This window comes from Notolabrus celidotus, chromosome 9 (genome assembly GCF_009762535.1).
Source record: "Notolabrus celidotus isolate fNotCel1 chromosome 9, fNotCel1.pri, whole genome shotgun sequence".
Taxonomy (NCBI): Eukaryota; Metazoa; Chordata; class Actinopteri; order Labriformes; family Labridae; genus Notolabrus; species Notolabrus celidotus.
In genome coordinates this window covers 20,738,973-20,751,485 of record NC_048280.1, presented here as the reverse complement: position 1 = coordinate 20,751,485, position 12,513 = coordinate 20,738,973, and the positions used below count along the sequence as shown (strand labels likewise).

At 39.4% G+C, this 12,513-nt stretch overlaps 1 protein-coding gene across 6 annotated transcripts; it reads right to left on the bottom strand.

The window, feature by feature from the left end:
• Nucleotides 1–1,029: 1,029 nt before the first annotated feature.
• prkg1l (protein kinase cGMP-dependent 1, like) lies at nt 1,030–9,329 on the bottom strand. Of its 6 annotated transcripts, none has more exons than XM_034692085.1 (21): nt 9,051–9,326; nt 7,883–8,087; nt 7,674–7,797; nt 7,298–7,464; nt 6,665–6,778; nt 5,041–5,146; nt 4,731–4,794; nt 4,386–4,463; nt 4,108–4,202; nt 3,888–3,953; nt 3,731–3,754; nt 3,489–3,582; nt 3,247–3,386; nt 2,975–3,064; nt 2,753–2,894; nt 2,493–2,656; nt 2,254–2,376; nt 2,085–2,117; nt 1,911–1,973; nt 1,756–1,822; nt 1,030–1,663 (listed from the first exon to the last, which is right to left on the bottom strand). In XM_034692085.1, the coding sequence occupies exons 2-21, from the start codon at nt 8,082–8,084 to the stop codon at nt 1,580–1,582; spliced, it is 2,040 nt and encodes a 679-aa protein (XP_034547976.1). In that variant the 5' UTR covers nt 8,085–8,087; nt 9,051–9,326; the 3' UTR covers nt 1,030–1,579. The 6 variants fall into 6 exon arrangements, 5 of the variants coding, with proteins under 5 accessions (XP_034547976.1, XP_034547971.1, XP_034547972.1 ...); XM_034692080.1 differs by having other exon boundaries at nt 3,677–3,754; nt 9,051–9,325; XM_034692081.1 differs by having other exon boundaries at nt 3,677–3,754; nt 7,895–8,087; nt 9,051–9,324.
• Nucleotides 9,330–12,513: the final 3,184 nt, after the last annotated feature.

Sequence of the window (12,513 nt, the reverse complement as noted above, 5' to 3'; positions counted from 1 at the left end):
GTCCCCCTGGTGGGCGGTACACCACAACCATGTAAGCCTTTATAGGTGTAGTGACCTTGATTGCATGATACCAAAGGATGTGTTATTGCTCATTGGTTTAAGCTGGTTGAAGTTCCAGTCATCAGGTAGGATAATGCCTGTACCACCTCCTCGGCCCGTAGAGCGAGGTGTATGAGAGAAGATTGCATCGACTGAAAGGGCAGTTGGTGTTACAGTGTTTTCTGGGCGGATGCAAGTTTCTGTCAGGGCTAGGACCTGAATGTCAGACAGTTTAGTCAGAGAGTTAATGAATTCTGCTTTGTTAACTGCAGACCGGCAGTTCCAGAGGCCAACTGTGACACAAGGTTGCGGAGAGGAAGCAAACTGTAGAGAGGACAGATTTTGAGGGTTGCGTTTTCTTCTGTTGTAGCGGGGTTTTTTTCTTCTCTGATTTAGGACTTTGATATGTTCATAGCACATGATGCGTTTAAAAAGGTGACACTGCTGGTCAGACAGTGGCCTTATTCAGTGGACTTGTACAGGTAGACTCGCAGATCAGAGCTTGTTCTGCTGGCAAATTCGTATCAAGCTGTCTTAAAGCCAAGATTTCAGTGAAACTCCGCCCCAGCTGTTATCACTGTAGCAATCAATTAGGCTCAGCCTAATCAGCACCTGACAATATCTAGCTTCCGAAAACAACTTCAAGCAGTTTCTCTTACCAACTAACTTCTTCCTTCCTATCCCAAAGATCAGAGCTTGTTCTGAGGATGCATGTCTGCTTAGGGCTTCCATAATAAAGAAAGAAATATAGTGCTGTCACAGAGCCAACTGAACAAAATATTTGTGTATATTTTGATTTATCTTTTGGTATCTTCTTCTTTCCTCTTATTCTGTTTTTCTACGTCAAACCATCCATTATTCTTGTCAAAAAGCATCCTTTAATTGACCCACAATGCATGAAATAGAACTTGGCATCTTCCAGTTTCTTTTCAGCCCAATGTGATGGTGGCCGTTGTGTTTGAATATCCTCTTTCAACAGATAAACGTTGGTTGTAATGATTGGATGAAGTTACTTTATTTTGAAACTCACATCACACAACTTCCTGTATTCATCTTTCTACATTTCTGTGACTTGACGCTTTCTTGTTCATTCTGACGTCACTTCTTAAACACCTTTTACTGATGTATTTGGGAGAAATCGGATAATCCCAGGCTGTGAGAAACAGTGAAATTGAAAACATTGTCACACAACCCCGTTGATTTTTTGAGGTATATTTGATGTCAGAAAGATCAATAAGCTTTTATTTTTTGTTATAAATGTGAATTACTTCACAGTCAGTTTCAGAGACAGCACTAGGCAGTTAAAAAAAGAGTTTAAGTATTCTACAAACAACAGTCTGAGCTCAACACAGTAGGCAGTATGGTAAATTTATCAATCAATACCTGTGATTACTTTTCTTTTTGAAAATACATCTATTCAGAAAATATTTCTGATTCTTAATAGCAGCAAGACAGGGGCAGTGAGTTACTTGTGGGAACTAAACCTTGAATTGAAAATGTATTATCAGACTGGTTTTCTTTTTGGTTCACAGCTGGTTGTTCAAAAATCATCCCAGTTAGTGTCCAGATCCACTGAACCCTCGGTGTAGTGATCACATGTAGTGCTGTCCGAAGGATGCTTAACCTGAAAGAGAGAATAGCCTAATCAATCCCTCTGACATATAAAGATGATCCATTTGTAGCAACTAAAGGAGAAAAAAAAAGATCAACTCTTACTTTAGTAATTATTGGAGGGATTAGTGTGTTTTTACAGAGTCCGTCCCAGTTGAATCCATCAAACCATCTAAATACAAAAACATCCTGTAAAATCATGTTTACAACCACAGGCATTTGTGCTTTTTCTTTCTAGTGTGATCAATCTGTTGTCTTACTTGTGCTTCTGAATGTCCTTGGCCCCGTTTCTCTGACTGCCCACTCTCTCTGAGGGATTGCTCCTTGGTGATGGAAAGCAAACAAGTGCACACCAATAAACAAACAAAGAATTAATAATCAGATTCTGTCACTGAAGAGGAGGTGTTATAGCACAATACACCTGAAACATTTACCAATATCCTTCTATCTGTTTGTGCATGCTGGGGCTGGAGGAGGGAGATATAATACAGGATGGAGTGTTGGGTGGATGGGGAATAGTTTTATTGTCTGAAAAACCACTATAAAATAATATCAGTTCCCACATTATAATTCATGGTGTTTGGCGGGTCATATTTACACCACCTGCACAGCTTCTTTATGAGACTAGTGGCACTTTTGCTGATGATTTTTGGGAAGTCAATGTAATCAATGCCTCGGATGGTTGCAGTGAGAATCTTCATCATGTCTGAGTTGCTGAACGGGGGCCTGCAGAGGAATACATAAACCACAAAAGTCTGTCACTGTTCTTTTTGTTCATCGCTGAAGATGTGTGCTAAAAAAAAGATGAAAAAAGCTGGGGGGCACAAAACCATAAAACTTACCCACCACTCAGAAGTTCAAACACAAACACTCCCAGTGACCAAAAATCTGCAGTTACTCTGTGGCCTTTGTTTAGAATGATTTCAGGTGCCATATATCCTGGTGTACCACAGAACGTCCACGTTTTCTTACCCACCTCAACATTCTTTAGACACCTGGAGCCAACCTTAAAAAGGCAGATATCAGAATCCTTCATTTTAAATAGATACAACTCACTGAACTTCTCCAAATAAGAACTTAATTTTGAAACAAGTTGTAGTACCAGTTTAGCATAACCATGCTGATCCAGAACAACATTTTCAGGTTTGACGTCTCTATAGCAGACACCTCGACAGTGAAGAAAGGTCAAAGCTTCAATTACACAAGCAGTGTAGAACCTGGTGCTGCTTTCATCCAGATATCCTCTGAAACAGAGGGTAGAAGACTCATTTAGGCATTATAGACAATAAAAACAACAGATGTGATGTCTTAATTTTCTACTTACTTATCTTTAAGAAGACTGCAGAGATCCCCACCAAGACACGCTTCTGTCAAAATGTACAGGCACTCAGGGTCTCTGAATGTTTTGTATAACCTGTGATCCATAAGAAATGAAAAATCAAGAACAAAGTCAAAAACAAAAAATCCTCTCTTTTTCAACCTTGACCTTTATATCAAGGTTTATAGATAGCTAGCATGTTCCTTTTGGAACTGCTCTAGTAAATTTCTCTAGCTTGCAGCCATGATTTGACTATCTGATTTGACAACAGCAGACACCTGACTATGAATGGACAACAAGCCTCCATCAGGATGCGTCCCTCTCTCAGAATGTGCTCTCGTCTTCCACTGTTAATGATCAGCTTCTTCTTGAGGACCCTCATCGCAAACAGACGCTCGGTGTTGCCCCTCACTTGCACCTGGAATAAATTACATTATATAAACATGGAATCTAGAGGAGGAGGCAGCACCACAGCAGGTCTGTGTCATTGTGAGCGAGCAGTTTAAAGAACAAGCCTTACTAGGTCTACGTGACCAAACTCCCCGACTGCTAGAGTGCAGACTATCTGGAAAGCACTCAAAGTGGGAAATGAGAGTTCAGGATCTGTATCTGACCTGCTCACACAGAAAACAGAGTTGATGTTATTCATGGTGTTTTCTATAAGCAGCAAATGTCCATAAAAGATTATGTTGCTTTAATGCCTCTCACTTGGGTTCAGATTCCTGGCTTGGCTGTAAATCATTACTGCAGTCAAATACCAACCCATCAATGATCTCTTTGAAGGTCCTGAAATATAAATATACATGGTTATTCTCAAAATAGTAGAATAAGCACGCCAATTTATAACCTAGTAAGATCAAAGTGTAGCCAGTGAATTATTTTTAATTTTACTTGGAAATAGAAAAATAAATTGTCGTACTCTCTGTCAATGACCAGGCATGTCACTTCACCAGAGGCAATCACATTCACAGTCCGAATATCCTCTCTGAACACAGAAAAACATTGTTATTAATGCACAGCACAAAATAAAAAATAGGAAATCATGATATTGCAAATTCAACTTTTTCCCATCATGCACTGCTTTCATTATATAGCTCCAATCCACCATAATTTGCTCTGAAAGTGTAATACTTCCTTGCCCCCATAGAGCTTTTTCTCCAAACCACTGTCCGTCACAGAGCTGAGAGAGGACGATCTGCTCGTCATGGCCCTGCTTCTTTTCTATCACTTTCACCTGGAAGATCAAAAAGAGAGGGAGGTAATGAATAAGAGGCGCGGGGAGGGAGAGATGTAGAAGACTATTATCACAGAGCTCTCTGTAAAGCTCTGCTGACATTTTGTGCTCTACAGTCTAAATCTATTTTCCTCTGGAAGCTGCTTTTCATCTTTGCAGTGGGCAGAGAGCGCACATCTTTACCTGGCCTCTGCTTATGATATAAAAAGTGTCTCCTGTGGCCCCTTGCCGGATGATATATTCACCATCAGAATAGTGTGTCTGTAGAACAGAAATGACAGCAGAGAGCAGAAAAATCATTTAAAGATTGAGGCTGGTAACAGAGAAAGATTAAATATGATTCCATCCAAGCTCGCACTTCTGAATTGATGCAAAACAAAGAAAGCTGAAGGGAATGCATATAAACATGATTGTTTACACACAACCCATCTGTGTGCACACAATCTACTGACTATATTCTGTTTGAAGAACAGAAGAGCTGATGGGTACACAACACTGTGCTGCAGGTTTTAAGTATTTAATCTGTACCTGCTCAGTAAGATCAGACAGCTTCATGATGACATCCTGTGGCAACGACTGCAGGAAGGGAACACTGCAGACCCAAAGACGGTGTGATAACATATCAAACACAATGACAGGTTTAAAAAGGGATCGGTTTGATTTTTTTGTGATCAGAACCATATCAAAAGAATGTTAAACTTTTCAATTTCGTGACGGTGTTAAGGTGTCTGAAAAACAGCATGACCCCTCGGAGACATTGTGTTAAAGGTGCTAGAATACAAAGCAGCTTTCTTGGCCAGCTGCATGTCACATCAAGTGTATTGGTTGTGATGTTCACCTGCTAAGAAGCTCCATTGAGTGAGAAAGGCTGTTAAGTCCACTCTGCATAAGGATTGTCTGGTAGCTCTTGCGGTCGATAACCCACAGCTGGCTGTCATTCTGTGCTGCGGATTCAAAGAGAGGAGCAGGGGAAGTGATGAAGGTTCTGTGAGTGACACTGGATTTAACATGGAAACACAATCAAGAGACATTTATTTACACAGCTTTGAAAATCCGAGAAGTTTATGCTGGATGTGGATTTGCAAAGCCATAGCTTTAAGAGTAGACAGTAGGCACGCTATTAAAACATTCACCATGCAGAATAATAACAGATTAAAAAGCTTAAATTCTTCGGGGGAATAACTTTTCATTTAAATCTAATTTAACAGCCTTAAATATTATTGGCTTCTCTCTGTGTGATAGAGTTTGAAAGAGGGTGTAGTAAATTAATAATGACCCTTATTGATTGGTTCACTGAGGCTTCCTGCAAGCAGATGTAGATATCCTTTAGACAGTCTAATTGGATCGACCATCTGATAACACGCTGCAAGCCCTGATTTCTCTATTACCCCATTCAGATGTACCTCATCAGTTTTCACTCCAGCACCATATGAAAGGCAACACATGGCTTTATTTGCATCTGAATACTGTGCAGGCTGGTTTTTAATAAGTGAAACTTTTTTTGTGTATTATTTGCCACTGTGAACTGCATGGTCTGATGACTTAGCCTGGTTTTCATATGCACCTTTATCACTCTCAAGATGAAAAAGACCACAGCATTATTTATGGTGTCAGGTGGCAAAAATGAAAAAAAAAAAAAAACTAATTTCAGGTCTGTAGAGGGCTAAATACGGCGGGCCAGGAGCATATCCAAAGGAAGTGCTGGCGGAATTGGACACATAAAAAACTGGACAACAGGTTTCTGCATTCAGCATTGTTACCGTAGAGCAGATAGGATAGAAAAACAGCAAAGTGGAGAGGCTGCCTGGTCGCGAGATAAAGAAAGCAGTTTATAACTGGAATGAGATGCTTTGAGACCAAACAAGGTGGATAAACTGATTTCTCTTTTCAATTTAAACTTCTCCTAGCTATTTCCACAGCCAATTTATTTGTTAAACCAGGTCAGATCCATGTGGTGATGGCTGAGAAAGTTTTCCCAAAGGACTCTGGGATCAGCTGCTGGAAGGAAAAGACAGCACACTTTCTATTCTCTAAGGAATAAGACTTATTCTACAAAACAGATATGTATAAATGATAGGTTATAATCAAACCGTGAGAGAAGTGAACAGCAAACTATTTCCGAAAAATCTGTTAATGCATTTTGTTTTGCAGGGAAGTGGCTGTCAGGCAGATGTGGTATATGCAGAAGCATTACATGTTTTGAATTCCTCACATCTCTGAGAAAACCGTTTGAAGCTGGGATGTTGTCTAAGATTTCAAAAGGTCTTTGATTGTAAATTACGCCGATATCTACTTTCCACCGTCACAAATCTTCCTGTTTGTGATTTATGCTTAAACAGGAATGATTTATATCCCTAACAAAACCTAGCTTAATTGCAGTGAAACTTCCTCAGTGTTTGGCTGTGACAGATCTCAAGCGATGTCTGATATAACACCAAGAAAGCAAAACAATGCTTTGATACCTGAGATGGAAAAGGTGTGGGTGCAGCTGTAGAGAAGAGCCAGCTCTCCAAAAACGTCTCCTGGCTCAATTGTGAAAAGCTTCAATCCGTCTTTTGTCACTTCCAGCCTCCCTTCTGTGAGAGAAAAACACAGTCAGAGAAGAAATAAGAGCACATACATGATACAAGGAACTATTATGTGCATGAGTTTGTGTCAAGAATCTGTCCTCTATCTAAGACAACAGATATGCAATCATCCCTGAGCCAAACAAGCCCACAAAGAACGGCGAGAGAAAATAGGTTACAGACACCCTCCATTAACTGTCACATTACAAATGCAGCCAAGATTCCTGAGGACATTCAAGCACTGATGAACTGAGCCAGGACGAATCAGAACCTCTTTTTCCTCTGTCTTTTGTGTCACGTTGACATTTGGACACAAAACATCAATGTAGGTCACTTTGTTATGTCCCAAGAATCTCTTCTTATCTCGTTCAAATATGCAATTCTCATGACAATATGTATGAGAGCACTACCACAGTGAGGAAACTGATGGACCAAGTGAAAAATGTTTGAAAAATGTCCTTGAATTGTGCCACAGCATCTTGATAATGACCTAGAAAACCTAGAACCAGTGCCTTGAATATGATTTACCTTCTAAAACATAAGCCTGAGCTCCATTGGTCCCCTCCTGTATGACATAGCAGCCTTGATTAATGGTGGTGGTAAACATACAAGCTGTGATGGCTCTGAGTTCTCCTTCATCAAGGTTCTTCAGCAAGTCATTTTTCAAAAATGCTGCCTGAATCAGCCTCTGGGACCTAAGGACATGGAGGAAGGACACACATTTAAGCTCAAACTTTCAAACACTGCAAAGTCAGTTTGATACTGTTTCCACAGTGTTTTCAAAATGATCAGAAATATTTATTGATTCTAAGTCTTGCAGAAAGCAGTCAGTGAGCTTCAAACAATGGAGAGAAATATTTTAGAGACAGTGCAGGTGGAAGCTGAGAGAACACAGTGTGCTTACTCCTGACTTTTGTCACAGCTTCTGTGAGAAACCATGGCCAGAGTCACTGGGTCCAAAGTAAAGGGCTCAGAAATGATGGTTTTCCTCTTGGCTGCCTGCTTGTTCTCCATTTTAGCTTGGCAAGCTACAAGAAAAGGGCATAATTAGTCAGGTTAAAGGCTTCTGTTTGGCTACCTGTTGATGCTTTAGAATATGACACATAACAGCACCATGTTCTGCACCTGCTCCGGCTTCAGAAGGTCCTGGTAGGCTGACAGTGGCTCTGTAGCGATCCAATTCATCCTGCAGTCCTCGAATGAGCTCATCCTTTGTATCCAATTCCAGCTCCAACTCATCTATGAGTGTGTCCCGCTGGCGGAGCTCCTCAATCTTAAGTTGCAAGGCAAACTGTAGGTCTCGAAGTGTCCCCATTACCTGCAAGCAGAGACACAGCAAATCTCCTCAAAAAATCTCACACACATATTGAACATACCCATCATTTCCAAAGAAAGAGAGGGCCAAGCTTCAATATACAGTATGTAGGATTTCTGTCTGAAGTTAGATTTCACACTGAGCCGTCTTGGCTGGACACTTAATCTCTAATTCATCTGCTTCTCATTCAACAACTCACAGTAGAAGTGCAAGTAATTTAAATACAATAGGGAATCAGTTTATTGGCTTCTGTTTGGTTTAGAACACAAGATTTTTTCAAATGTTTCTTACACATATCCACATAATTGCTTGATATATATAGAAATAGAAACACAAAAAGGAAAGTATGCAGATAAATACAGACTGTTAAACTGTCAGATGTGCACAGTTTATGGGATATACTGTATGTAAGTAATATCTGGATAAAATGTTTGATGCATTCAGTAGGCTGCATTGGAAAAAATGTCTCTTATAATTCAATAACAGAGTATCCCTTGCATTATAAATCTTTCCTTGCTTCAGGGTTGTAAAACCTCCTGCAGCACTTGATTTGGTCTATCAGGGGAAACTTATATACACAAATGCATTCAAGATGCAGTATGTTTATGCAACAGTATTTGTCTAATGTATACAATAAAATATTCAAGGATACTTCCAAAGAGAACAGAAATACATGAATAAAAGCATAAAAGGATAGGCAGAAATAAAAACGCCTCATACTGAGACAAGGTCATTACAGACTCTTTATTAAGTCTCACACACACACCATGTCCCTGCAGGAATGAGGTATGGAGGTTTTCATTTTGGGTCGCACGTGCGCCTGGAGTCATGCGCGCTCATTAAAGCAACTGTAATCAATGAATGAGTTGGTAAATTCCGTTAACGGCGTTTCATGTTTGTAAACACATGCATGCTCTCTCCTATACGACATGTATTTAATACCGCACAGTTTTATAGATCACTCACCACGTGAAGCCCGTCTGGCGTTGTAGAAGTCTGCCCCACTTGTCCTCAATAGCTTTGTCCCTGTTGGCAGCCGATAGTTCACTCGACAGGTGCTCATCTCCTCTGTACCCGCCCAAATAAAGGATGCTCCTCTGTTGCTCGGGGCTGGACAGAGCCGGGCACAGACAGCAGGCTATCACATGACCAAGACAGAGGGGACCTCTGGCAAGCCGTGTTAACATCAAAACCAAAGACACTCCTATGGGGAATTATATGTATCTTAGTTAAGACTGTATTCGCGTAAGTGATAATATTAAAGATACCCATTTTGACATTCTTAGTTGTAGAAATTGTTTTTAAAGATATCCTAGCCAATAGCCTACTTTATCACTCCCATTCAAAAATAAAAAAATGTATATTAATATCAAAAAGTTTAATTTGCCATTTTAACATTTCATTCATAAATATGTATTACAGACACCTTTCTTCCTTCTAAAGTGTAGACATTTCAGTCATCCACGACAGCATTCCTTACTTGTATTAACGACGTCACATTTGCCAAGTATGGGTTTTAAATTTCACAGAGCCTATCTATAACATCAGCCCTACTATACAGAATGATAATTTGGGGTATCTACAATAGAATTATTATAGCTGAAACTACCATTTCAGATTTCTATGCAATTGTTACCAATTATAAGTGAGGGGCAGCGTCTTTTTGGACATTCAGAATTTAATTCTTAAAAGCAGAAATAACTTCATTTCACATAAGTTGAAAAAGCATAGTCAGGGAATTTGTGGAGAGTAGGCGTCGTTCCATTAACGACTCAAGAAGAAATCTGGACATTTATCTGCAGACATAATCAATAAGCATCTGGTTTGTAAATATTGTCGTTGTAGATAGTCTTATCTGAAACTGAAAGCCCATTACACATGTATGTTAAACGTGATGTCATTAGTGCTAGCAAGAATGGATATCTGAAGTGACAAAAATGTCATTGTGGATATCAGAAACGTCCATTTTTTTCTAGGTAGAATTGAATAGCAGTAACCTGTAGCCTGGAATGTTAAAAAGACCAAATTTGACAAGGAGAAAATAGTTTTAGATCTCCTGAAATACAATTCCCACCAGTGCTATTTCAGATAGGCCATCTTTAATTGCCGCTCTGATAAGCAAGAATGTACTTCACCAGCCTACAGGAGAAACGTTTTCATGGATATCTGAAACATTAATGTGGGAAGATATCCAAGAATACTGTTTTAGATAATGCAATTTAATTGTTTCAAGGTAGAACTCTAGTAGTAGATGTCTAAAAATGATGTGACCATAGTCATAATCCTAAATATGGTCATCTAAGAATTATGTTTTGGATATCTGAAATGTCTATTTCAAGGTGGAAGAATTGAATTACAGATATAACAGATATCCAATGTAGCTATACAATCTCAAACCCAGTTGCTATGATAAAACATGCGGGAGGCTATAAACAGAAATGCATGGACTGGATCCCAATTGGGTCAGATGGTCTTTGGGGTATTTTGAAGCCCAGGGGATGGATGTGTTTTAGGTAAACTGGGCGGTGAGCATCAATCATTAAATTCCCCTGCTATCTGGTACATGTGTGAGACTAAAGGTCAGTTGTGAGTACCATTAGGATTTTTTATTCTCCCTGCAATGCAAAGTGACCTGATACCCTACATAATGTGATTAAATGTGATGTATGTCATAGAAAAGTAATGATTAATTGAAATATTGATAGAAATTGTAGTGTCTCATGTCTTTTTTGATATTTTAACCAGACGATAATATTAATAATAGTCCTAATGGCGGATAAATAGTAAATGTAAGTAATAGCAATAATTTTCACAAGAAGGTGACTTAAGATCTGATCCATAATAGTCTCATCTGTCAAAATGGAGGAGGTTGACTTTATGACTTACACTGCAGCCAGTCAGCAGGGGGAGATCGAAATTGTCCCCCCTCATCGTCCATTTTTGATTCAGTCTATGGATGTGTACAAAACCAAACACTAATGTTGTACCTCCTACATACTCAAATAGTACTGCATTCTGCCTAATAACTTGGCCGTTAATATGCAGTTAACAACATACTAATGTGTGTCTTCTCTGGCTCATATGACTTCACCAATCACATAAAACTGATCCAAGTTATAATGGCTAAGCTATAGCACATCTGTTAGACTGTAGAAAGAATTAAACATCAATATAAAAATGTTTGTGACTTACAGCTACTAACTGTAGTTATTAGAATATAATTATATAGGCTTATATTCATATTGCCTATAAATCGTTGAAAACAAATAATGATTGAACAACATGGTCAATTTAGGATTGCTATTGTATTTGGATAAACCTCTTTTGAAGCATATCACATGGTTTTGATTCTGTTTTTGCTCCTTTTGTCTGATTGTTACTTACCCCAGCATCTGTTGCAACCTACCCTGGTATTGGGGTTGGTTTTCACCATACTTTATAAAATATGGACGTAGAATCCGTGACGTCACCCATCTGTTTCTGAAGCGCTGTTTTGAGGCCAATCGGCGGCCACAGCCATAACGCTGCTGTCGAGCGATTGTGACATAAAGAGGCGGGCTTTGAGCCTCCTAGCCAACAGCTACAGTGTTCCCGCCTGACAATCGAGTCAGCTGTGCCTCTAATTGGAAAACTTGTAATCTCAATATCTTCGAAATTGCTGCGTTTGAAAAAAATCACCCCCCGTACAGTGTGTGCCGATCAAAAAATTAGCTATCCAGACTACACTCATCTTTTGTACCAGGCTGTAAACATGTTTATTTCTGCTGTAAAGATCGGCTTTTTTGAATTGGTGTGTATGTGGTTTTTGGTACTTCCGGAGCCAGCCTCAAGCGGATCCTCGATGAACTGCAGTTTTTAGCACTTCCACATTGGACTCATATTTTTTAGACCGGAGGTAGCCGCTTGGTTGTAACAAAGGACCACCGTGTCTTTGATATCAACTCATGAGGTCTTCTTTGTTCAGTTTGTAGTAGGCTTATGTGGGTAATTTATAGAAGAATTTGAGCACTCTAGATCCCAAACTCAGTGAGTTGCTGATGCTGAGGCAAAAAGTCTTGCCACGGTACCCAGTCTCCCCTACAGTAAGCTTTTGTATACTCTATATATATATACATATATATATTTATTTTTTTGTATGTCTTATTCTTATGCCTTGTACAAAGAGAGCACAGTTTACCAATGTCAAATTCCTTGTGTGTTCATAAGCATACCTGGCCTATAAAGCTGATTCTGATTCTGATTCTGATTAAGATATGCTTATTTCGACTTAATTAATTTTAATTGCTAATACATTTTTAATAATTGGTATTCTATAGGCTCTTGTTTACTGTTTTGCACTATCTACTTTGCTGCTGTAACACTTTCCCTTAGAGGAGCAGGCCTACATGACTCCAGCCAGTGGATGGCAGTAGTGTCTTAAGAAAGTAGC

What these genes read in the sequence shown, in the direction of transcription:
- prkg1l (XM_034692080.1), bottom strand. Translation starts at nt 8,084, where the DNA reads ATGGGGACACTTCGAGACCTACAGTTTGCCTTGCAACTTAAGATTGAG. An exon ending in TCAATGGAGCTTCTTAGCAG is followed by an intron (nt 4,795 to 5,040) that starts GTGAACATCACA and finishes TTGGGTCTGCAG; the next exon opens with TGTTCCCTTCCTGCAGTCGT. An exon ending in AGCATGGTTATGCTAAACTG is followed by an intron (nt 2,657 to 2,752) that starts GTACTACAACTT and finishes TGCCTTTTTAAG; the next exon opens with GTTGGCTCCAGGTGTCTAAA.